Source organism: Salmo trutta, chromosome 9 (assembly GCF_901001165.1).
Source record: "Salmo trutta chromosome 9, fSalTru1.1, whole genome shotgun sequence".
Taxonomy (NCBI): domain Eukaryota; kingdom Metazoa; phylum Chordata; class Actinopteri; order Salmoniformes; family Salmonidae; genus Salmo; species Salmo trutta.
Genome location: NC_042965.1, coordinates 45,836,176 through 45,862,698, shown reverse-complemented (window position 1 = coordinate 45,862,698; position 26,523 = coordinate 45,836,176). Strand labels below are relative to the sequence as shown.

At 45.7% G+C, this 26,523-nt stretch overlaps 1 protein-coding gene and 1 long non-coding RNA gene across 7 annotated transcripts in view; one reads left to right on the top strand and one right to left on the bottom strand.

Annotated features, from left to right (window-relative positions):
- The window catches only part of LOC115200650 (zinc finger RNA-binding protein), a 42,166-nt gene that overhangs the window by 9,294 nt on the left and 6,349 nt on the right, over positions 1 to 26,523 (top strand). For 2 of the 6 annotated variants that reach the window (XM_029763849.1, XM_029763854.1), the window contains exons 3-16: positions 4,175 to 4,466; positions 6,551 to 6,731; positions 8,446 to 8,652; positions 9,253 to 9,407; positions 9,549 to 9,635; positions 10,186 to 10,386; positions 11,039 to 11,321; positions 16,190 to 16,380; positions 19,757 to 19,876; positions 20,454 to 20,599; positions 22,301 to 22,475; positions 23,947 to 24,161; positions 24,430 to 24,580; positions 25,060 to 25,219. In XM_029763849.1, coding sequence (XP_029619709.1) covers positions 4,175 to 4,466; positions 6,551 to 6,731; positions 8,446 to 8,652; positions 9,253 to 9,407; positions 9,549 to 9,635; positions 10,186 to 10,386; positions 11,039 to 11,321; positions 16,190 to 16,380; positions 19,757 to 19,876; positions 20,454 to 20,599; positions 22,301 to 22,475; positions 23,947 to 24,161; positions 24,430 to 24,580; positions 25,060 to 25,219 — 2,564 coding nt within the window. The other 4 variants (XM_029763850.1, XM_029763852.1, XM_029763853.1 and 1 more) reach the window with 4 other exon arrangements.
- Positions 7,760 to 8,078, bottom strand: LOC115200651 (uncharacterized). The gene is made up of 3 exons (XR_003879568.1): positions 8,010 to 8,078; positions 7,880 to 7,951; positions 7,760 to 7,843 (listed from the first exon to the last, which is right to left on the bottom strand). It is a non-coding gene; the product is annotated as an uncharacterized LOC115200651 (long non-coding RNA).

Here is a 26,523-nt window from a genome sequence, read left to right as displayed (position 1 = left end):
CTAGCTTGCTTGTTGTGTTTTAGATGGCAAGCTGCTTGAGGAGTGACCTACAGGCCCGAGTGACTAACACAGGCCCGAGTGACTAACACAGGCCCGAGTGACTAACACAGGCCCGAGTGACTAACACAGGCCCGAGTGACTGTACTGGCAGGCACAAAAACAAGGCAATGTATATCAAACCTGAACTTTCATTACATGTAGGTCTAGCTAGTATTTTTAAATATGCAGTTCTTTCAAATTAGCTTAGTGGTAATGTTTTCAATGTTTCTTCTATGCCTACATAGGCTATCCCCCCCCTTAAACATTGCAATGTCACTATTTTTATCTTAACTTTGGGAAAAGTACCTGTAAGCATTTTACTGTTAGTGATATATATATATATATCACTATCTATATCTATATCTCTATCTCGATAAAATGTTATTTGGGAGTCTAGGAAAGCGTGGACCGGCGAGGTATCACGTTAGCAAATGGCGTCCGCTGCTCAGACTCCACCCAAGCTCACGCATGTAGATCTCTGCATGCGAAGCTCTGCATGCGAAGCTATCTGTCGGAAGCTTTAGGAACAGGCTAGTGGGTACGCACACGGCTCTGTTCCCGACCTCACGGTCTGCTGGTCATCAGAGCAAACGTCAAATGATTTTCCTGAATATTGCCTCTGCCTCTCTCTCTCGCTCTCTCTCTAATATTTCGACACCTGGTTCCTCATTTTGATGCAGTGACGTCTCCTCTGCAGTCAGATGATAAGTTCCTGCTGAATGAGTGTTGTCAAAGATTCCTGTTGAAATGGTTCCCCTCTTAATAAACACACGACGGCCTGCCATCACCACAGTGTTCTATTAGAATCTATGTGTGTATTGTATTGTATTTTAAGTGGGAAATTGAATGGTGGCTATGCTTCGATACCCATCTAGATATTGATTCAATACATATTTGACTTTTTGTTCTCAATTCATATTTTATACTGATGGTGTTCAGGAGCTACATCTGGTGTGTGTGTGTGTGTGTGTGTGTGCGCACCTCTGGTACATCCTAATGCCTTGAGTCCAGTCTGAAATCCACAGAGAAATGTATTTTAATACTTGAGTTTACATCTCAGATTTTTTAAATTGTGGTATTGAGTAGAAAAACATGACTCCTACAATATACATTACTGAAAGTATTAATGTGTTGCGTTGGTAGTTTTGGGGTTTTCGCCTTGGCCAGGATTTCCGTTAGACGTGAATAACTGGCTTTTTGGATGATTTTAAATATTTACTTAACTGCCGTCGGCTAATTTTGTCTGGGGGGTGGGGTCCTACTGCAAGTGAATGCTGTTTAGCTTATTCATTGGTGGAAATACCAGTCAATAAAAATGCATTTGACCAGTCATTCTTATCGGTCAATAGGTTACTTTTGTATAATTTAGTGGAATTTAAATTTACGGTGTGGATTAGCAGTTATTCTAACAGCTTCAAAGTGTGCATTGAAATTCGGTATGAAGGACTCAGGCCATTGCATCCTGTTCTGTTAAGTAAACCATCTAAATGTGATTTTTGTCATTCTGGATGCCTTTTTAATCGGGTTACTCACCCAGTGCATATGGGTCCGTCTGAAATTTCTGTCTGAAATTTTTAAATCTTGCTGGTCAAATGCACGTTGCTACTTTTTCTTAATGGAAACCCTAGCCTAGGCCTACATGATAATAACTATTTTCTAAGTAAGAGAACTGTTTTTACCATCAAACCCGGTCTTCTCTTGAGATTAAAGTCCATATTTAGTTTTACTGCAAGGTACACTAGATGACCAAAAGTATGTGGACACCTTGCCTTACAACTCATTCCAAAATCATGGGCATTCATATGGAGTTGGTCCCACATTTTCTGCTATAACAGCCTCCACTCTTCTGGGAAGACTTTCCACTGAATTTTGGAACGTAGCTGCTGGGACTTGCTTCCATTCAGCCACAAACACGGATTTTGGGGGGATTAGGCCTGGCTCGCAGTCGGCGTTCCAATGGGGTTGAGGTCAGGGCTCTGTGCAGGCCAGTAAAGTTCTTCCACACTGATCTTAACAAACCATTTCTCTATGGACCTCGCTTTGTGCCCGGGGGCTTTGTCATGCTGAAACAGGAAATGGACTTCCCCAAACTGTTGCCACAAAGTTGGAAGCACACAATCGTCTAGAATGCCATTGTATGTTGTAGCATTAAGCTTTCCCTCCACCGGAGCTAAAGGGGCCCGAACCTTGAAAAACAGGCCCAGACCATTATTCCACCTCCGCCAAACTTTACAGTTGACACTATGCATTGGGGAAGGTAGCGTTATCCTGGCATCCGCCAAACCCAGATTCGTCTGTCGGACTGCCAGATGGGGAAGCATGATTCATCACTCCAGAGAATGCTTTTCCACTGCTCCAGAGTCCAAATGGCGGCGAGCTTTACACCACTCCAGCCGACACTTGGCATTGCGCATGGTGATCTTAGGCTTGTGTGCGGCTGCTCGGCCATAGGAGCTTCATAAAAACAGGTTCCCAACAAACAGTTATTGTGCTGATGTTGCTTCCAGAGGCAGTTTGCAATCTCTGAGTATTGCAACCGAGGACAGACTTTATGTGCATCAGCACTCGGCGGTCCTGTTCTTTTTGAGCTTCTGTGGCCCTACCACTTCACAGCTGAGCCGTTGTTGCTCCTTGACGTTTCCACTTCACAATAATGGCACAGTTGACTAGCAGGGCAGAAATTTGACAAACTGATTTGTTGGAAAGGTGGCATCCTATGATGGTGAGCTCTTAAGGCCGTTCTACTGCCAATGTTTGTCTATGGAGATTGCATGACTGTGAGCTCGTGTTTTTATACACCTGTCAGCAAACTTGTGTGGCTGAAATAGCCCGACTCTACACATTTTGAAGGGGTGTCCACATACTATTTGTGCCACAATGATGATCTTCAAATTTATGCATTTCATTGTCTCTGCTGCGCTGGACACTTTAGAGTAAAGAAACAAATGTGTCATTTTAAACTCAGTTGGCCCGTCAATCACTGTGGGTGGGATTGTCAGGGGAGGGGGCGGGATGCTTGCGTCAGTTGGTAGGGTTTCAGACCTGCCCGTCAATCACTGTGGGTGAGATTTTCAGGGGAGGGGGCGGGATGCTTGCGTCACAGTTGGTAGGGTTTCAGACCTGTCCGTCAATCACTGTGGGTGAGATTTTCAGGGGAGGGGGCGGGATGCTTGCGTCAGTTGGTAGGGTTTCAGACCTGTCCGTCAATCACTGCGGGTGGGACTTTGAAGTAAGTTTGTAGATTTTATTTACATTTTGAGGCAAAAACCTAAGAGGTTCTGTCTATGGATTTCCTGTTGAGAAACCATATAGAATTGCAGGAAAATGGGTATTAAAAATGCACACATTTTCAGGGGGAGGACCCCCCCCCCCCCCCCCCCCAGATTCCCTACCAGATTATGCACCCCCACTTTTATACAACGTCAGAAGCCCATTAATTTACCGACGGGTGTGATTTGAGTAGGAAGCAGGTGTTTAACATGGGCTTTGAATAGACCTCTGTGATGGATATAGGATAGACTTTATTCATTTCGACACCATTTTTTTTTATATAAACCTAGTCCGCGCTCGCTGTTCAGTCATCAAAGCACGGTAAATAGCCTTGGCGCCGAACTCAGCGTCTGTATAGGCCTATGAAACATGTAAAAAGAAAAATGAGTGTTGTTTTTGTGGCACAATGTGGATTTCTACTCGTCGTTACCACTTACATTTTACATGAGACGTGTAAGTTCACTCACAGGAGACGATGATGAAGCATAATGCTCTGTGAAAATGAAATTTGACTGCGGCCAACCACAGCGCACAACAACAAATAACACTGGTACAAAGGAGGCGGGGCAGACTGACAAAACCAGAAGTGTTTCCCTGTCATTGGTAGGCTTTGATTGACAGGTGCCTGTCCAATCAATAGATCCCTAGGAGATGCATATCGTTCATTCTAGCGGGAGAAGGTTATACTGACTTTTCTGACCCAACGACTTGAAACTAAAATGTAAAAGAAGCCTAGTTTTTAATTGAAGTGGGGGGGGGAAAAGAAGCTTATGGAAAACACTGTAGACATGAACTGCAATCAGAACTCTGGTCTATTGACACGCAGCCATACCGTTAATACTGCCCTCCCCCCTTTTCTCTCCAGTCAGCAGCCGGGCGCGGTGGCCTACACCCACCCTACCACCGTGGCCAGCTACACAGTACACCAGGCACCGGTGGCTGCTCACACCGTGGCAGCAGCCTACGCTCCCACTGCGGCCACGGTTGCCGTCGCCAGGCCCGCCCCAGTTGCCGTTGCAGCCGCAGCCACCGCCGCAGCCTATGGCGGGTACCAGCCGGCGCACGCCACCGCGGATTACGGCTACGCACAACGCCAGCCGGACGTCCCACCGCCGCCTCCCCCGGTCACCTCCCAGAACTACCAGGTGGGTTACCAGGTAACTAACTACCCAACTTACTGTTTTAATTCAACACAATGTTTTGTGTGTTCATGATTTTTTTTAGGCTAAAGCATTCTGAAATGTACCCTGGGTAATAACAAACAAGGAAAACGTCTGGTAAAGAAATAGCTAATAGACACTTTTCCCCCTAAGTTCCTTTTTGTTTTTGCAGAAGATTTGCTAAGGGTCCCCATTTCAATACTTATTTTGGAGTGTCACCTCGGTTTTTAGTCTTAAATCAAATGTATTTATAAAGCCCCTTCTTACATCAGCTGATGTCACAAAGTGCTGTACAGAAACCCAGCCTAAAACTCCAAACAGCAAGCAATGCAGGTGTAGAAGCATGGTGGCTAGGAAAAACTCCCTAGAAAGGCCAAAACCAAGGAAGAAACCTAGAGAGGAACCAGGCTATGAGGGGTGGCCAGTCCTCTTCTGGCTGTGCCGGGTGGAGATTATAACAGAACATGGCCAAGATGTTCAAATGTTCATAGATGACCAGCAGGGTCAGATAATAATAATCATAGTGGTTGTCGAGGGTGCAACAGGTCAGCACCTCAGGAGTAAATGTCAGTTGGCTTTTCATAGCCGATCATTCAGAGTATCTCTACCGCTCCTGTCTCTAGAGTTGAAAACAGCAGGTCTGGGACAGGTAGCACGATTTTGGACAGTCTTAATTATTTTCTTTTTTTTCTCCAGACCGATTTGAAGGTGTTGAACCTCGGATATTATTTTAGCCTGTGCCCAGATTCTGTTTGGTTTTTAATCACAGAACAGCTGAATGATTTTGGGGGGGGGGGGGTGGGTGGGAGAGTCTATAAACTGCAGCTGGGGATTGTCTTTACCCAGTACCGCTGTCAGCTGTGATCAAAACTCCTTGCAATGTCTTCAATTAGGTCTACTATGCAGATGCTGCTGTGATATTAGATCGGGGATTAATTGTTCAAATTAGCTCAGTTAGGACCAAAATAAGTTTATTACAGTCCTGCACATTCCCATTTCATCCATTTAACAAGGGTGGGGGAACTACCCCTAGTGGTTAGAGCGTTGGACTAGTAACCAGCAGGTAGCCTAGTGGTTAGAGCGTTGGGCTAGTAACCAGCAGGTAGCCTAGTGGTTAGAGCGTTGGGCCAGTAACCAGCAGGTAGCCTAGTGGTTAGAGGCAGGTAGCCTAGTAACCAGCAGGTAGCCTAGTGGTTTGAGCGTTGGGCCAGTAACCAGCAGGTAGCCTAGTGGTTAGAGCGTTGGGCCAGTAACCAGCAGGTAGCCTAGTGGTTAGAGCGTTGGACTAGTAACCAGCAGGTAGCCTAGTGGTTAGAGCGTTGGACTAGTAACCAGCAGGTAGCCTAGTGGTTTGAGCGTTGGGCCAGTAACCAGCAGGTAGCCTAGTGGCTAGAGCGTTGGGCCAGTAACCAGCAGGTAGCCTAGTGGTTAGAGCGTTGGGCCAGTAACCAGCAGGTAGCCTAGTGGTTAGAGCGTTGGGCCAGTAACCAGCAGGTAGCCTAGTGGTTAGAGTTTTGGACTAGTAACCAGCAGGTAGCCTAGTGGTTAGAGCGTTGGACTAGTAATCAGCAGGTAGCCTAGTGGTTAGAGCGTTGGGCCAGTAACCAGCAGGTAGCCTAGTGGTTAGAGTTTTGGACTAGTAACCAGCAGGTAGCCTAGTGGTTAGAGCGTTGGACTAGTAATCAGCAGGTAGCCTAGTGGTTAGAGCGTTGGACTAGTAATCAACAGGTAGCCTAGTGGTTTGAGCGTTGGGCCAGTAACCGAAAGGTTGCTAGATTGAATCCCCGAGCTGACAAGGTATAAATCTGTCGTTGTGCCCCTGAACAAGGCAGTTAACAAGGCAGTTAACCCACTGTTCCTAGGCCGTCATTGTAGAATAAGAATTTGTTCTGTTTTTAATCCATGAACGTAGCATTAGCTAGCTACACACTTTGGGAGAAGGTTAGAGAATCAGGATGCCGTACTGAATCACCCCACCTTGTTTGACATCTTTTATGCTTTAAAACAAAAATAAAAAAAATATGGGAGGTGAAATGTTATTTTTGTTTTTCCTGACACTCCCCTCTGCTCTTCTCATTCAGGATTCCTACTCCTACGTACGGTCCACGGCCCCGGCGGTAACCTACGACCCTAAGCAGTACTACCAGCAACCCGTAGCTAGCGCTGCGGTAGCCGTACAGCCCCAACCCACGGCCGAATCCTATTATCAGGCCGCCTCCCTTAACACATCCTGGGACGCAACGTGGAAGAAGACACTACCAGGTGATGGCGACTTCACTTTTACTAGATAATAGTCATTCCTTTTTGTAAAATGTAATTCTGTGAGAAATGGCATTGGAAATGACTATGGGCAAATACCGACATCATAACCATCGTATAGAAGTAAACTTGGAGTCACAATGATGTTGTGTGGTCCTCCCACTACGACTCAGGAAACCATACAGTTTATTAGACTACAGATCTGTTGTGTGGTCCTCCCACTACGACTCAGGAAACCATACAGTTTATTAGACTACAGATCTGTTGTGTGGTCCTCCCACTACGACTCAGGAAACCATGCAGTTTATTAGACTACAGATGAAGTTATGACGAACTTCACAGGGAGGTGAAGGAGCACGGTGATGAGCTTGATGCCCCTTTTCCAATAAATATCAAAAGTCTTATTCTGGTGACATGATGATTGATAAATTGCTGCCGTTTTTTTAGATTGACAAATAATCTCTCTTGTCCTTAATAATCTCATCGTGTAGGCCAGGCGTCTCCAACATTTTCTAGCATGAGAGCTACTTTTAGTTTTGTATTTTCAAGTAGGCACATTCTTCTCCTACCCTACAACTCTTTCCTGGGGTCCTTGGTGTAAAATGTGTGTTCTGTCAATATATTTGGTAAAATAGTTCATTACTAACTCTAAGACAGCCCCATAACATTATATTTATTTATTATTTAATTTTTTTTCCTGTTTTGGAATTTATTTCTGTTTTTTACTCTCAGTATTAATTATTCAGAGAAACCATGAAATAGATGTTCTGAGTCAATGTCAATGCTTAAATCACAACTGAAGACAATTTTACGGTCGGGGGTAAAAATTGACAAATTTGATGTAATTCCCCTTTTAACTGCACATCTAGCAAGAGCTAGTTTGCGCTGAAACGCATACAAAAAAATCTGGTTTCAGAATTGATTGGCGAGCTTCTCATAGGTGGGCTGGTAGCTACTGGACCAGACTTTTGGGGACCTCTGGTGTAGACACTGGACCAGCCTGTTGGGGACCTCTGGTGTAGACACTGGTCCAGCCTGTTGGGGACCTCTGGTCCAGCCTGTTGGGGACCTCTGGTCCAGCCTGTTGGGGACCTCTGGTCCAGCCTGTTGGGGACCTCTGGTGTAGACACTGGACCAGCCTGTTGGGGGACCTCTGGTGTAGACACTGGACCAGCCTGTTGGGGGACCTCTGGTGTAGACACTGGACCAGCCTGTTGGGGGACCTCTGGTGTAGACTCTGGTCCAGCCTGTTGGGGACCTCTGGTCCAGCCTGTTGGGGACCTCTGGTGTAGACACTGGACCAGCCTGTTGGGGGACCTCTGGTGTAGACACTGGACCAGCCTGTTGGGGGACCTCTGGTGTAGACACTGGACCAGCCTGTTGGGGGACCTCTGGTGTAGACACTGGACCAGCCTGTTGGGGACCTCTGGTCCAGCCTGTTGGGGACCTCTGGTCCAGCCTGTTGGGGACCTCTGGACCGGACACCTTTTTTATTTTTTTGTATTTTATTTTTTTATCAGTAGAGTTGAATGTGAACTATTTAACTTGCATTATTATCTGCACTGTCATCACACAGACTTATCTGCAAAAAGTCAATTTGATGGAAACATATCTGTTGGGGAAATTGTGCCTTTTTTATTTATTTAATTATTATTTGCATGGAAACCTAGCTATGCAGCATGTCGGCGTACAAATATTCACGTCTCTGCTTCTGCAGCTTCTAAAACAGGCTACAGCCAGGCCAGTCTGACCCCCTATACCCAGACCCAACAGACCAGGCAGGTGACAGCCATCAAGCCTGCTGCCCCCTCCACCTTCTCCATCTACCCGGTGTCCTCCACCGTTCAGCCCGTCGCCGCCGCCTCTGTGGTCCCCTCTTACTCTCAGAGCCCCACCTACTCCACCAACGCGGTCACGTACTCTGGTAAGCACGACATGCAAGCCGTAACCAGCATGCACTACCTGCCGACTACCTACTCCACCAACGCAGTCACGTACTCCCAGAGCCCCACGTATAGTACCAACCCCGTCGCATACTCCGGTAAGCATTCAAATACACCTAGGGATTGCAAAATTGGGCAACTCCCCCTACCTCCCCCCCCCCCCCCCTCCCTCTCCCCCAAATTCCCTCCCAGGATTCCAGAAATCGCGGTTGGGGTATTCCTAAAGTCTGAAGGGAATAAGCAAGGAGGAAGTCCTCCAACCAAGATTTCTGGAAAACCTTTCTGAATTTTGCGATTGTTACTGTGATTTTTGTAACCAACTTCACCACTGCCTACCCAAATGTCTGGCTCCTGGCCTGTCCTCTCCTAAACCTCCTCTCCTCTTATCCCCGTGTCCTCTCCTCTTATCCCCGTGTCCTCTCCTCTTATCCCCGTGTCCTCTCCTCTTATCCCCGTGTCCTCTCATCTTATCCCCGTGTCCTCTCCTCTTATCCCTGTGTCCCCCCCTAAACCTCTCCTCTCTCTCCTCTTATCCCTGTGTCCCCCCTAAATCTCTCCTCTTATCCCTGTGTCCCCCCAAGGCACCTCGTATTCTGGCTATGAAGCAGCGGTGTACTCGGCTGCCTCCACCTACTACCAGCAGCAGCAGCAGCAGCAGCAGAAACAGGCTGTTGCGGCAGTAGCTGCTTCAGCAGCCTGGACAGGCAGCTCCTTCACCAAGAAACCTCCCTTCCAGGTCACATTTCTATTAGTGTTTTCTTACTATGTACTGTTTTTTTAAGTGTACGTATGTACGTATGTATGTATGTATGTATGTATGTATGTATGTATATATAACTGCTTTTATTGTTAAAATGAATTTGACCTCCCCTTCTAGAGCAAGCAGCTGAAACCCAAGCAGCCCCCCAAACCACCACAAATCCACTACTGTGATGTCTGCAAGATCAGCTGTGCTGGACCCCAGGTGAGCTTAGAGAACACCTCTAGCCAGGACCCCCAGGTGAGCTTAGAGAACACCTCTAGCCAGGACCCCCAGGTGAGCTTAGAGAACACCTCTAGCCAGGACCCCCAGGTGAGCTTAGAGAACACCTCTGTCCCTCTCTAGCTAATAATTGACTTTTTAATGTATCATTATTTGGTTACATTGTCTCAATGAGGCCACTAGGCTAGAAATAGGAGCAAAGTGGAATGGTCAGGTCACTCTGAGGGAGACGTCAGTTTAAAGTCTAAACGTCAGTCACCTGTTGACGTCCTGTAACAGTGGATTAAAGTGAGCTAAAATAAATCCATTTACTTCCTTTTTGAGTGTTACAACTCCTTTTTGTACTTTTTTCTTAGTAAGCCCTTCATGTTTTCATTTTTATTTTTTATTTTTTTGTCATTGTCATCCTTTCCATTGTGTGCTGAAGCGTGAAGGTCCACTTGAACTTGAACTCTGAGCTATAAAACGATCTAGAGAACATTATTTAAAAAGATATATAAATAATTTATACGTCTCCCTGTCCTCCACCCAGACCTACAAGGAACACCTGGAGGGCCAGAAACACAAGAAGAAGGAGGTGGCCCTGAAAGTCTCCCAGAGCAGCAGCAGTAGTAGTAGTGGTGGAGGCTCAGCCCGGGGGACTCAGAACCAGCTCCGCTGTGAGCTCTGTGATGTCTCCTGTACTGGGGCGGATGCGTACGCTGCACACATCAGAGGGGCCAAACACCAGAAGGTAGGCTACCTGATTTAAAAAATAAATTTAAAAAAAATGCTTGTATAAAGCAGTTGTCAAAGTGCTTTACGTTTTACCTAGACCCAAAGAACCAGACTCTGAGGGGAGTTCCAGAAATACTGAGTCCTAGTACTTGGCTTTACTTAGACACCAACAATACCAGACAGCTATCTGCATAATGGGGCAAAAACTCCTATCAAATACTTCCAGACCTCGGGGCCAGTCTGGGGGGTGCGGGGGCTTATGGGAGAAGGAACCACATGCTGTTTGGTCACCCAATGAGCACTCTAATCTATAAAGACATCACTCATCTGGTTCATGTTCACTTGCTCAGACGTTGCATTGTTTCAACCAATGGTAGCTCGCCACGCCATCGACTGTGCAGTCTGGCACCACGTTGCTGAAACATGATGTGATGAGCTCCATTTAAAATAACCTGTCCAGGCGTTAAGATCTGGCATGTTTCAGAAACGTCTGGAAACGTATTTCATTTTTAAACCACTGGGGTTGTATATCAGGCATGTTTTGTACTGAAGTCCACTGTAAAGCTTTACATTTAAAAAAAAATATTTCCCAGGATTTCTCTAAAACGTTTAAGGCCCACTGGTTGAGAAGTACTACTAAAAAATGTCTCTTGTTCCCCTGTGTAAAGGTGGTGAAACTCCACACCAAGCTGGGGAAGCCCATCCCTTCTACAGAACCCAGTGTAGTGACCCAGACCCCTACGTCAACCACGGCCGCTCCCTCCAAGACCCCTGCTTCCTCTTCCTCCACCCTCACAGGCTCCACATCGAACTCTTCCTACCTGAAATCGGGCAACGTTGTCAGCCAGGGTGGGGCAGGGATAGGCAAGGGTCCAACCGTCAACAGCCTATCAGCAGCCAATGCCACCACAGCTGTCAAGAAGGTCAACACCCCCAAGATCAACTTTGTTGGTAAGAAGGGGCTGTCGTGTTTTTATATTTCTGTTTACATATCTTTAAAAAAAAATATATATATATATATATATACGTACTGAAGACTTCGATAGGATATTATAAAATAATTATATGACCGGTTTGCCCGCTACTGAAATAAGCTTTGCAATGTGGAACATGGTCCCTGATGAAATTCTAATGACAAGGGGCTTAGTCTGCGATAGGTTAGTCTGGTTCTGTGTTGGCAGTAGGGCTTCCCCGACAAAAAAAAAAATATTGGTCGACCGAGAGTCTGTTCTTTTAACCAATTGATTGGTCTACATTTTTAAACGTCTATTTTTCCATAGACACACCCAATGTGTAACGGGCGTTGTATAGAGGGGACCAAGGCCCAGCGTGTTGACTGCTCATATTTTGTATTTTAATGAAAACGAACACTTTGACAAAAGAAACAAAACGACAGCCAACAGTTCTGTCAGGTTACACAAACGAAACAGAAAACAACTACCCACACAAACCAAGTGGGGAAGAAAGGCTGCCTAAGTATGGCTTCCAATCAGAGACAACGATAGACACCTGCCTCTGATTGGAAACCATACTCGGCCAAAACATAGAACCAAAACAAATAGAATGCCCACCCCCTGACCCAACTAAACAGAGAAAAAACAGCTCTCTTAGGTCAGAGCATGACACTGTTTTAATAAAATCAACTATATGTAGGCTACTGAGCTTGTCTGTTGCTTTAAGCGCTTTGCTCAAATCATTTAAGACACACAAATTACTAACGGGGGAAGCCTGACCCTCCCCTCCTCCCTCCGCTGCTGGCCTTCGCAGATTATACCGTTATGCTCCTGAAGTTACCGGTAACAGGCTACACCAGCGATCGGCGACCTTTTCCATTTTGAGCGCCGCGTTTCTTACCGTTTCTACTGATCTGCGTGCCAGCTGTGATTTTTTTTTTTTTTTTTTTTTTAAATTTAATTTACAGTTTTTTGTAGAATAGTTTTAATTTAAGTCTTCATATCTCAATCATTGTCACGTGTTTAATCAATATGATATGAAAATTATACTTTTAGATTTGTAGCTTCCATTGCCAATATGTCAAAATGGCCGACATAAAGCCAACAAATAAAAACATTGCAGCCTGCAGGTAGAAAATATTCTGATTAAAAAAATTTAAAAAATCATATAAATCACATTGTGTACGAGTGGCCTGTCTGCTACGAACTGAAACATTGTATCAACTATTAACTTGGTTCCGACCTGAAGTTTGCACAAACTTGCAACATTGTATAAAATATTCTAGACCCCTCGGTTTCCCTCGCCAGTAATCTCCAGACACACACAGCTGCACAAAGGCTAAGAAGTAATCAGGTAGGCCTATTTTTATGACGTTTCCACCGGCTCAGAGCATGACATTTGTCCCCCCCCAACCCCGTCTTTCATGCTAAGTGTTTATCGAATGGGAGCGTGCTGGACAGATTGTTCAAATGGGCTACGTTGAGGAACTATTGTCATTCTAAATGGATGTCAAAAAGAGACTTTGTTTACTTCCTGTTTTTGGCTTAACTCACTGTGGAGCTTCTCAATCAGAATTAGTATCAGACATTAACATGTAGGCCAGGTAGCCTGGGCCTACTGCTAATGATAAACAGGTGTCCTTACTCAAGATTGACAGGTGCGCTTCAAACGAAAGACAATGAATAAATTGAAAACACGGAAATGGAACACAACTTTTTTTTGTTTAGTTTTTTGTTGTAGCCTAGGTTAGTGCGCTCTGCGAACAACGTGTCCACAACGACAAGACCGATATAATAATATATTGAATGCATTAACAGAAATGACCATACACTTTTGTAGGTTATAAATGATGGTAATTAATGTGAAATGTACTGTTGGTGTCATCCTCGCGGCCTCCGCAATGGATTAGTCCCAATCACTCTGGTTGTCTCGTGTGCCATTTTGAAAAAAAATTATTTGCATATATTTACCACTTCTCGACTTGGAAAATAATCGGTCGACCAACAGCCCATCGACCAAACGGTCGGCTAAATTGAGGTTAGCCATAGTTGGCAGTCCATGCTAAATGAGGAGATGGATCACTGCTAGTTTGAGGTTAAAACCAGGTCAAAATGAGGCCGGGTCAACTAAGGCCAGAATTCGGACAGATTGTTCTGACAGGAGTTCTTTCACGCTGATTATCTCTGTCTGTTTATCATCGTCGGTCGGTCGGTCTCTGTCTTTATAACCATGTTATTACAACCTCGTTTGTTGTTTCACAATGTTTTCTCTCCTTTTTTATTCTTGGATTTATGACCATTTCAAACTGAGTTGTAGGTAAGAGTCCTATCAGATGTACCAAAAATGCATAGAATTGATTTCTCATGCTTAATCTATTGGAGGAATTTATAAACTATTTGTATGAAATGACTGGACATCAAGTTTCTTGCTATACCACAGCTGTCAGGTGGTTGGATTATCTTGGCAAAGGAGAAATGCTCACTAACAGGGATGTAAACACATTTTGTGAATGTAGCTTTTTTTTTGTGCATACTGAACTTTTCAGAGATTTAATTTTTATTTCAGCTCATGAGTCATTGGACTGTCACTTTACATGTTGCATTTTATATATTTCTTCAGTGTAGAACATGCTATTAGTGTGAATTACAATTACATTTTTGTTTTCAGATAATCATGCATTTACATCCCAATAGGGCCTCTTGAAACTGCTCAAACTAAACTCAGCAAAAAAAGAAACGTCCTCTCACTGTCAACTGCGTTTATTTTCAGCAAATTTAATGTGTAAATATTTGTATGAACATAATAAAATTCAACAACTGAGACATAAACTGAACAAGTTCCACAGACATGTGACTAACAGAAATTGAATAATGTGTCCCTGAACAAAGGGGGGGGGTCAAAATCAAAAGTAACAGTCAGTATCTGGTGTGGCCACAAGCTGCATTAAGTACTGCAGTGCATCTCCTCCTCATGGGCTGCACCATATTTGCCCAGACGTGCTCAATGGGATTGAGATCCAGGCTCTTTGCTGGCCATGGCAGAACACTGACGTTCCTGTCTTGCAGGAAATCACGCACAGAATGAGCAGTATGGCTGGTGGCATTGTCATGCTGGAGGGTCATGTCAGGATGAGCCTGCAGGAAGGTACCACATGAGGGAGGAGGATGTCTTCACTGTAACGCATAGCGTTGAGATTGCCTGTAATGACAAAAAGCTCAGTCCGATGATGCTGTGACACACCGCCCCAGACCATGACGGACCCTCCACCTCCAAATCGATCCCGCTCCAGAGTACAGGCCTCGGTGTAACGCTCATTCCTTCGACGATAAACGTGGATCTGACCATCACCCCTGGTGAGACAAAACCGTGACTCGTCAGTGAAGAGCACTTTTTGCCAGTCCTGTCTGGTCCAGCGACGGTGGGTTTGTGCCCATAAGCGACGTTGTTACCGGTGATGTCTGGTGAGGACCTACCTTACAACAGGCCTACAAGCCCTCAGTCCAGCCTCTCTCAGCCTATTGCGGACAGTCTGAGCACTGATGGAGGGATTGTGCGTTCCTCGGGCAGTTGTTGTTGCCATCCTGTACCTGTCCCGCAGGTGTGCTGTTCGGGTGTACCGATCCTGTGCAGGTGTTGTTAAATGTGGTCTGCCACTGCGAGGATGATCAGCTGTCCGTCCTGTCTCCCTGTAGCGCTGTCTTAGGCGTCTCACAGTACAGACATTGCAATGTATTGCCCTGGCCACATCTGCAGTCCTCATGCCTCCTCGCAGCATGCCTAAGACATGTTCACGCAGATGAGCAGGGACCCTGGGCATCTTTCTTTTGGTGTTTTTCAGAGTCAGTAGAAAGGCCTCTAGTATCTTAAGTTTTCATAACTGTGACCTTAATTGCCTACCGTCTGTAAGCTGTTAGTGTCTTAATGACCGTTCCACAGGTGCATGTTCATTAATTGTTTATGGTTCATTGAACAAGCATGGGAAACAGTGTTTAAACCCTTTACAATGAAGATCTGTGAATTTTTTTTGGGGGAGGGGGATTTTTACGAATTACCCTTGAAAGACGGGGTCCTGAAAAAGGGGACGTTTTTTTTCTCTTTTTTTCTGAATTTAACTAGCCCTGACTTCACCAAGCAGACAACTCCGTAATCTTAACAATCACTAGCATTCCCATACCTTATCGCTAAGCAACTACTGACTTGTATCTGCTCTGTGGCTGAAAAGCCACATGTTCTGGTAGAGGATAGATTACAATTTACATGTTCTGGTAGAGGATAGATTACAATTTACATGTTCTGGTAGAGGATAGATTACAATTTACATGTTCTGGTAGAGGATAGATTACAATTTACGATCTAGTTGCTTCTTAATAAACAATGTAGGCTTTCATCTTTGACGCTCTAGACTCTTTGACATCTGGGTCATTCAACTTCAAAGCACCAGAAAGAGGCTTCGATTCCAAACTCAGATTATTCTGAAATCGTTTCTGTAGTTAGTAACCAACACGATTTTAGCTTTCTTGAAATATAATTTGATCTCTGAGAAATTAAGCTAATTGATTGTACTGTAGATAAAATGTAGTACTCAACGTCTGATTGTTGGGTGCGATGCAAAGTTTGGTCCAAATCGAATATTGGGTACTGTATTTATTGAATACCTGAATCCTCTAAATTAAAATGGCCAATTTGGGTGCAATCAATTAGCTTAATTTAACTTAAATTTAAATTATTCAAAATGTTTCAGGAATGCTAACTACAAACTATTTCAAAACAATCTGAGACGCTGTCATGGTATTGTTGAAATTTATATGGAATGACATCTGTTCCCTGTAAAGCTACAAGTCATTTGGTTCTTCTTCTTCTCCCAGGAGGAAACAAGCTTCAGACTACTGGGAAAGTGACAGAGGAAGCCAAGGTGGAGGCATCCAAACCTCCTCTGCCCTCATTGGTCCCCCAGATTCAGGAGTCCAAGAACGAGTCCTCTGATTCCCTGTCTGCGTCCACCCTGGCTGCCCTGCAGAGTGATGTGCAGCCTGTTGGACATGACTATGTGGAAGAGGTACTGTTGACATCTAGAACACACAGGACACCTGAATGATTGACAGGTGTAGTAGAATGTCCTATTTAAAACACAGCAGACGCTTATTAGAGACGTGCTTCTATTTCTCTAATGCACACACCTTTTGCTCATTTGCATAATTAATTGTTTAATTCCAGCATTCACTTGCATTTAAATCAATTTCTTCATTTCCTGCACTGTTATTATTTAAACACGTTTTTTTTTTTGTCTTATTATTAATCTTTTTTTTGTAGAGTAATACTAAGAACTTTAATAATAATGATTCTCTTACTGTGCAATTTAGGCAGTTCTTACTTTCGTCACTAGAGTGCGATCGACATTTTTCTGGTGGTCTGTACTGAAATGTTTGCCGTTGCCCGGCTAGTAAAATGGACAGGGGGCTATTTGAAACTCCCGGTTTTTAAAGTTTTACGGTATTTCTTATGTTCTGGTGCCGTTTGGTCAATTTAGAGTTTTGATTGGGTGTTATTTGTGGAGGAATGGAAGTTTTTTTTATTATTTCTGGGTGACTTATTTGTGCTTCCCATGACTGTTTTTGTATTTTGTGTGCGCACACAAGTTGTGGACACCCCTTCAAATTAGTGTATTCGGCTATTTCAGCCACATCCGTTGCTGACAGGTGTATAAAATCAAGCACACAACCATGCAGTCTCCATAGACAAACATTGGCAGTAGAATGGCCTTACTGAAGAGCTCAGTGACTTTCAACTTGGCACTTTCATAGGATGCCACCTTTCCAACAAGTCAGTTTGTCAAATGTTTGCCCTGCTAGAGTTGCCCCGGTCAACTGTAAGTGCTGTTATTGTGAAGTGGAAACATCTAGGAGCAACAACACCTCTGCTACAAAGTGGTAGGCCACACAAGCTCACAGAACAGGACCGCCGATGCGCGTAGAGTGTAAAAAAAAAAATTGTATGTTCCCGGTTGCCTCTGGAAGCAAACGTTAGCACAACACCTTTTCGCCAAGAGCTTCATGAAATGGGTTTCCAAGATCACCACGTGCAAATGTCAAGCGTCGGCTGGAGTGGTGTAAAGCTCGTCGCCATTTGGAGGGCCCTTTCCCGTTTCAGGTTTGTAGAGGTGTGTGTGTGTGTGTGTGTGTGTGTGTGTGTGGAAGAACTTGCCTGGTAACTCGCCTGCACAGCAGTGGCAGTCAGTGCCGTTTTTAAGATGGGGGGGACAATATTACAGCATGTTGGCTGATTCTCATTCATATTCCATTCACCCAGTTCAATGTAACATCAATAGGTTTAAGCTACTATGATACTAGAATGTTCCCCTATACCCATCATGAGGTTGTTACAACCCTAGCCTATGAATGAAAGTTTACAATGTAGGTGCACAGAGGTCGAGAAATTTGAGGTGACAGACGGTGACATTCAATAGCGCCTTGCACACTCCTGCCTGCATCTAGCTGATCTAGGATGTAATCCAAAGGCCAACAGTAGCAAACGAGAGTTTTTATTGGACAAATTCGGGTACCGTATATTTATCCCCTTTCTGTTCTGTTTGCTTCCGTTTTTTCAAACGTTTTTCAACAGAATCGGTGGAATGAATACACCATTGATCAAGCGTAAACACAGTTCACTTTCATAGCAGCCACGTTGTTTTCCTTCTCGCATCTATGCACTCTCCTCCTCTCACCTTTTCCCTTTGCTTGTGGACTTCAATGAACAACACATCAGCTGTATGTGACCTGGAGAAAAAACCTTTCCAAGCCAAACCGCTACATACAGCCTACATCATTGTCACCATATTAGATAACATAACGTCATAGTCAACATAGCTAATAGAACTAATGTGTTAGTAAACCCGCTACAATCATGCAGTAACGCTAGTGTACAGTCAGTAAGCATTTTAGCACTTACACCGGCTGACCCCGGTGGCCATAAAAGCCTTACCTTGACTCTGGAAGAGTTCCAGTGTTGTGTTGGAAAAAGTCATGGCCAGCTAGCTAACATAGCATCCCTCTGTTATAACCAGCTAGCTAACATAGCATCCCTCTGTTATAACCAGCTAGCTAACATAGCATCCCTCTGTTATAACCAGCTAGCTAACATAGCATCCCTCTGTTATAACCAGCTAGCTAACATAGCATCCCTCTGTTATAACCAGCTAGCTAACATAGCATCCCTCTGTTATAACCAGCTAGCTAACATAGCATCCCTCTGTTATAACCAGCTAGCTAACATAGCATCCCTCTGTTTGAGCAGGGTGTTTCAGTAGGTTAAACTAGCTAGCTGCATTTGCTAGCTAAGTCATGAAAATGGGGGGGAAATAGACTCTTGCTTCTCCATTGGTTTCAAGGAATGTATTTGTTAAACTGTCTCTCGCTGAGTCAACTACTCACCACATTTTATGCAGTGCTATCTAGCTGTAGCTTATGCTTTCAGTACTAGATTCATTCTTTGAACTTTTGATTGGGTGGACAACATGTCAGTTCATGCTGCAAGAGCTCTGATAGGTTGGAGGACGTCCTCCGGAAGTTGTCATAAATACTGTGTAAGTCTATGGAAGGGGGGGTGGGAACCATGAGCCTCCTAGGTTTTGTATTGAAGTCAATGTACCCAGAGGAGGATTGAAGCTAGCTGTCCTCCGGCTACACCATGGTGCTACCCTACAGTGCTGTTGAGGCTACTGTAGACCTTCTTTACAAAAGTGTATTTGAAACAATTATTTGGTGACGTGATTATATTTAGTTTAATTTGGGGTGGCAAGTGGCCGAAAGGTTGCTAGATCGAATCCCTTAGCTGACAAGGTAAAAATCTGTCGTTCTGCCCCTGAACAAGGCAGTTAACCCACTGTTCCTAGGCCGTCATTATAAATAATAATTTGTTCTTAACTGACGTGCCTAGTTAAAGGTTAAATAAAGGGAGAAAAAAATGTGGGTGAAATTCACTGAGGATGGCCCTCTGAGGAGTCTCCACTGCTGCACAGAGCCCTGACCTCAACCCCCATCGAACACCTTTTTGGGAGGAATTCTAACAGACTACGAGCCAGGCCTAATCGCCCAACATCACTAATGTTCTTGTGGCTAAACGGAAACAAGTCCCCGCAGCAATGTTCCAACATCTAGTGGAAAGCCTTCCATGAAGAGTGGAGTCTGTTATAGCAGGGGGGGACCAACACCATATTAATGCTCTTGTTTTTGGAATCCGATGTTTGAAGAGCGAGTGTCCATATACTTTTTGTCGTGTGTGGATATAATTTTTCTTTTGTGGGGGTGGGTTTGTATACAGGGCACATTTTGAATAAGAGACCAAGGTCTTCACTGTTGAATAATGAAAGCAGTATCTGAAACATGACTGACCTTCTACAGCCATCTTTTAAAAACAAATGTATTTCCTATCTGTAGGTGCGTAACGATGAAGGCAAGGTGATCCGTTTCCACTGTAAGCTGTGTGAATGCAGCTTCAACGATCCCAACGCCAAAGAGATGCATCTGAAGGGCAGGAGACACCGCCTGCAGTATAAGGTTAGTGGAGTCACTGAAGGGCAGGAGACACCGCCTGCAGTATAAGGTTAGTGGAGTCACTTTAACAGGCCACGGTCATGAAACCACAAGTGTTTGGATATACACTCAGTCACATGGGTATTTGAAGGTGTGCCTGTTTGTCCAGGTCATTTCTGGACAGTTCTGACCATTTTCGGAGTACCCCCTTTTTGGCTAGAGTTCTTTTTAACGTCTCATTTGAGGGCTTCACCTGTATCAGAGCTGAGATCAAATCCAATTTTATTCGTCACATGCTTACAGTGCATTCGAAAACTATAAATACATTTTAAAAAAACCAGCAAAAAACACCTCCTCCTTTGAACTTAGCCGCCGCTGCTGTTCTGTCCTGCCGATGCATAGCAAAAAAGACATCTAGATGTATTGTCCTTGTTTAGCCACGACTCTGTAAAACAGAATATTACAGTTCTTCAGGTCCCGTTGCTAAGATAGTCTCGAAACGGAGCTCATTAATTGGTCAGGAGCCCCTTACACGGTTGCTATGCACCGCAGCGCCGTTCTCAACATCACGTTTCTCCCCCCCCCCCCCTTCTCCCTGTAGAAAAAGGTGAACCCGGAGCTACAGGTGGAGGTGAAGCCCTCTATCAGAGCCAGGAAGATCCAGGAAGACAAGATGAGGAAACAGATGCAGAAGGAAGAGTACTGGAGGAGGAGAGAGGAGGAGGAGAGATGGAGGATGGAGATGAGGTACGGAGAGACGGGGTGGGTAGGGGACGACGTCATGAGGTACGGAGAGATGGGGTGGGTAGGGGACGACGTCATGAGGTACGGAGAGACGGGGTGGGTAGGGGACGACGTCATGAGGTACGGAGAGAAGGGGTGGGTAGGGGACGACGTCATGAGGTACGGAGAGATGGGGTGGGTAGGGGACGACGTCATGAGGTACGGAGAGACTGGGTGGGTAGGGGACGACGTCATGAGGTACGGAGAGACGGGGTGGGTAGGGGACGACGTCATGAGGTACGGAGAGACGGGGTGGGTAGGGGACGACGTCATGAGGTACGGAGAGACGGGGTGGGTAGGGGACGACGTCATGAGGTACGGAGAGACGGGGTGGGTAGGGGACGACGTCATGAGGTACGGAGAGACGGGGTGGGTAGGGGACGACGTCATGAGGTACGGAGAGACGGGGTGGGTAGGGGACGACGTCATGAGGTACGGAGAGACGGGGTGGGTAGGGGACGACGTCATGAGGTACGGAGAGACGGGGTGGGTAGGGGACGACGTCACTAAAGCCTGTCGCTTCCCAGTTGAAACCTTTCGCACTTGTATTATGACAAAATTGTGCCCTTTTTTTGTTCGTCGTTCAACAGTTTTTTTTTGTTTTTTTTATTTTATTTTTTTTGTTTTTTCCTGTCTGTTTGTGAACACAATTTTTAAAGTGTAAAGTTCGATAGCAGAAGTGTATATACCCCCTTCGGTGATCAGTCAACAGTACTACTAGTAGGAGTGGGAACAGGAAGATTTTGTCATTCGACGAGACGCGACTAGTTTTCATTTACATTTTTTTTATATTTTTAGTCATTTAGCAGATGCTCTTATCCAGAGCGACTTACAGTAGTGAATACATACATTTCATACATTTTCTTTTTTTTTCTTTTTTTCTCTCTGTACTTTTCACTTGAGAAATACTGCAATCAACATCTTTAATGTAAAATTGCGCAAAATATTTATTTATTCTGAGTATTTAGGAGGAAGTGCTACTGGGTATGTTGCTACGGTGTCTCAAGAGGGACCAACAGTACTATTGCAGCCTTCTCGTTTTTCCAGCGCCGGGCGTGAACGTTTGTGTCTCCTAGCCCACCCTAGTATACGGGGCCCCCACCCTAGTATATGAGGGCCCCACCCTAGTATACGGGCGCACAGATGAACCTCACTAAGAAACCTCCCTAGCTAGTCCTCGCTTATGTTAACTGAGTGAACTCTGAAGAGGCGGAGAAACTGTATTGACTCTTTCTCTCTCTCTTTCTCTCTCTCTCTCTCTCTCTCTCTCTCTCTCTCTCTCTCTCTCTCTCTCTCTCTCTCTCTCTCTCTCTCTCTCTCTCTCTCTCTCTCTCTCTCTCTCTCTCTCTCTCTCTCTCTCTCTCTCTCTCTCTCTCGTGTGTGTGTCGCTCTCTCTCTCGTGTGTGTGTCGCTCGCTCTCTCTCTCTCTCTCTCTCTCTCTCTCTCGTGTGTGTGTCGCTCTCTCTCTCTCTCTCTCTCTCTCTCTCTCTCTCTCGTGTGTGTGTCGCTCTCTCTCTCTCTCTCTCTCTCTCTCTCTCTCTCTCTCTCTCGTGTGTGTGTCGCTCTCTCTCTCTCTCTCTCTCTCGTGTGTGTGTCGCTCTCTCTCTCTCTCTCTCTCGTGTGTGTGTCGCTCTCTCTCTCGTGTGTGTGTGTGTGTCGCTCTAGACGTTATGAGGAGGAGATGTACTGGCGTTGTATGGAGGAGCAGCACCACTGGGACGAGAGACGTGGGGGGCCCAGGATGCCAGGGGACGGACCTTACCCCCAGGGGCCCCCTGGCCCACCTGGACTACTGGGGGTTCGGCCTGGCATGCCCATCTCTCAGCCACAAGGACCTGTGGTAGCATATCTACCAGTCCCCACACACATACAGATCCACACATACAGATCCACACATACAGATCCACACATACAGATCCACGCACACAGATCCACGCACACAGATCCACGCACACAGATCCAGATCCACGCACACAGATCCAGATCCACGCACACAGATCCAGATCCACGCACACAGATCCAGATCCACGCACACAGATCCAGATCCACACACACACAGATCCAGATCCACACACACACACAGATCCACACACACACACACACAGATCCACACACACACACACAGATCCACACACACACACACACAGATCCACACACACACACACACAGATCCACACACACAGATCCAGATCCACACACACAGATCCAGATCCACACACACAGATCCACACACACAGATCCACACACACAGATCCAGATCCACACACACACACAGATCCAGATCCACACACACAGATCCAGATCCACACACACACACACACACAGATCCAGATCCACACACACAGATCCACACACACACACACACACAGATCCAGATCCACACACACAGATCCACACACACACACACACACAGATCCAGATCCACACACACAGATCCACACACACACACACACACACAGATCCACACACACACACACACACACACACAGATCCACACACACATCCACACACACACACACACACACAGATCCACACACACACACACACAGATCCACACACACACACACACAGATCCAGATCCACACACACATCCACACACACACACACACACACACAGATCCAGATCCACACACACACATCCACACACACACACACACACACACAGATCCAGATCCACACACACAGATCCAGATCCACACACACAGATCCAGATCCACACACACAGATCCAGGTCCACACACACAGATCCAGGTCCACACACACAGATCCAGGTCCACACACACAGGTCCACACACACAGATCCACACCCACAGATCCAGATCCACAGATCCAGATCCACAGATCCAGATCCAGATCCACACACCCAGATCCAGATCCACACACACACACACACACAGATCCACACACACACAGATCCAGATCCACACACACACAGATCCAGATCCACACACACACAGATCCAGATCCACACACACAGATCCACACACACACAGATCCACACACACAGATCCACCATGCCCATCTCTCAGCCACAGCGACCTGTGGTAGGAGACACACCCATGTAGACACACCCATGTATACACACCACACTAGATGTGATCTAATGAAAATGCACTGGGGACTATAAAAGAGCCATCAATCCAGTCAGAAACGCAGTGCTGTGACATTGAGACCCTTGGTGGTGGTGGTAGTAGTTGTTGTTGTTCATTTCTACTTGTTTTGTTTGGCCCACACCCCGTGATGTTGTTTTTTTCTCACTATACAGACTATTTGACCAGTTTTTTAAAATTTTTTATATATTCTCTTGACAGCCTCCCCGTCGCCCGGACTCATCAGACGATCGCTATGTGATGACGAAGCACACGGCCATCTACCCCTCCGAGGAGGAGCTGCAAGCCATCCAGAAGATCGTCTCCATCACAGAGAGAGCCCTCAAACTGGTCTCAGACATCACAGATCAGGAGAAGACTAAAGAGACCACTGGGGAGGAGAAAGAGAAGGAGGTCCCAAAGACTGCCCAAGACAGGTGAGGAGGAGCTTCATCCAGTTTGAATGTTTTTATATTTTTTTTTTTGGTCCATCTCTGAGTCGTGTTCTATCGATTCCCGGTGTCATTTTTATTTTTTCCCCGTGTGATATCTGAGCTGTTACCTTTCGAGACCCTGCGGCGCTGCATGGGACTGAAGCATAGGACTCTGAAGGGGCTGGTGGGGGGGTGCTGGCTAAAGGACTGCTGCTCTGTTTTCAGTGTGTTTTCTAACGTTAGATACCTAATGAAGGCCTCCCTCCTGTAGAGCTCTGAAGGGCGTGATGCGGGTGGGGGTGCTGGCTAAAGGACTGCTGCTCCGCGGAGACAAGAACGTCAACCTGGTTCTGCTCTGTTCAGAGAAGCCAACCAAGACCCTGCTGAGCTGCATAGTGGAACACCTGCCCAAACAGCTGGTGGTACGCACACACACACACACACACACACGCGCACAGCGACACACACACACACACTCCACCCTGCACAGCGTCTCACACACACACACACACAGTCCACTCTGCACAGCGTCTCACACACACACAGTCCACTCTGCACAGCGTCTCACACACACACACACACACACACACACACACAGTCCACTCTGCACAGCGTCTCACACACACAGTCCACTCTGCACAGCGTCTCACACACACAGTCCACCCTGCACAGCGTCACACACACACACACACACACACACACACACACACACACACACACTCCACCCTGCACAGCGTCTCACACACACAGTCCACTCTGCACAGCGTCTCACACACACACAGTCCACTCTGCACAGCGTCTCTCTCACACACACACACACACACACACACACACACACACACACACACACACACTCTTCCTTCCTGTGTGCCAGCTGTTGATTGATTTGGTTGATTGACAGCTGGTGACCCCGGAGAAGTACGAGGTGACGGGTTCCGTCGAGGAGTGTTCCATCATCCTAACGTCTGGCGCCGACCCCAAAATGACAGTCACGGTCACCCTGACCTCCCCCAGCATCCGAGAGGAGGAGACCCCAGCCACACCCCCGCCACGGGACGGAGGTTGGAAAGACATCGCCCTTCTTCTCTCCTCCTTCTCTCAGCCCTTCCTCCTCCTCTCAGCCCTTCCTCCTCCTCTCAGCCCTTCCTCCTCCTCTCAGCCCTTCCTCCTCCTCTCAGCCCTTCCTCCTCCTCTCTCTCTGCCACCTAGCTATGGGTGCATTAGTTTAGTTTGTCCAGGAGCACTGGATGGGTGGAGTTGACATGTTTTGGGCTATTTCAATGGTCCTAATGTGAAATCTCTGCTCACCTGAGGCCACTGGGCAAGTACAAATGAATGTTACCCTGTAAGATGTAAATTCCTATATTTTGATTTGATCATGAAGAGACCTACCCTGGTGGCACTTTTTAAATGTGACTTTCTAGATATCCCTGGTCACTAAGTTCATTTAATCTATTGGGCATCCAAGTCTCTCGCTCAATATTTTTTTTAAACATTATTATTTTTTTATTTATTTTTTTGTCTTTTAGAAACGCTAGTTGTTTTAAACTTCAACCTAGGAGGTGCTGGAGCATGTCATGACAGGAGAAGCTGGTTGGTTCATTCTCAAAACAGTTCTCGTGCTTAGCGTGCCGTCTAAAGCCTTGGGGGGGTAGGCATTCGAATTTAGCTCAATGTTTTGAAATTCATGATGCGAAGAACTATGTTTTGGTCCAGCATTCAGATTGTCCAACAAACTTTTATTTATTTTTAAGTCCGAGAAACCATCTTTTTTTATTTCATTTTTAAATCTGTGCCGTAAGGAAAATCTGCATCAAAGGCTCCTCATTGAAATAAAACAAAAAAAAAACTTCTTTCTAGTCATGGTTAGCTCAGCACTCCTGGTGAGGTTAGGACCCTGTTGTATAGTGCCAGCAGAGTAGATCTTAGGTCTCCGACTCGGCTTCAGTGCTCTCTTGAAAAGCTGTCTCCTTACAAAGCATGATCAGTGTTTGACAACTTAGTCTATTTTTTTTTATAGATTTTTTTAAAAATTGTTCCCAGGTAAGATATATTTTTGTTTTGGGGGTTGTTTTTCAGTTACACCGCTACGTTAAACCAATTTTCCTACCGGGTCAATCGTTATTTAGCTCAGAACTACACACATCAGAGAAACATTTTTTTTTCTCCTACAGAGATGCAGTTGGACAGGGAAGTGGTGGGCTGCTCACTCTAAGAAACGTGCACACAACTCAGAACTCAAATCGTTCATAGATTGATGTCACTGGGGAGATTTTCATCAACCAAAAAAATTTGGGATTTGGCGAAATGACTAGTATAGAAAGAAAAGGGTTACAGAACAGAGTTTTCGAACACCGACAAACAG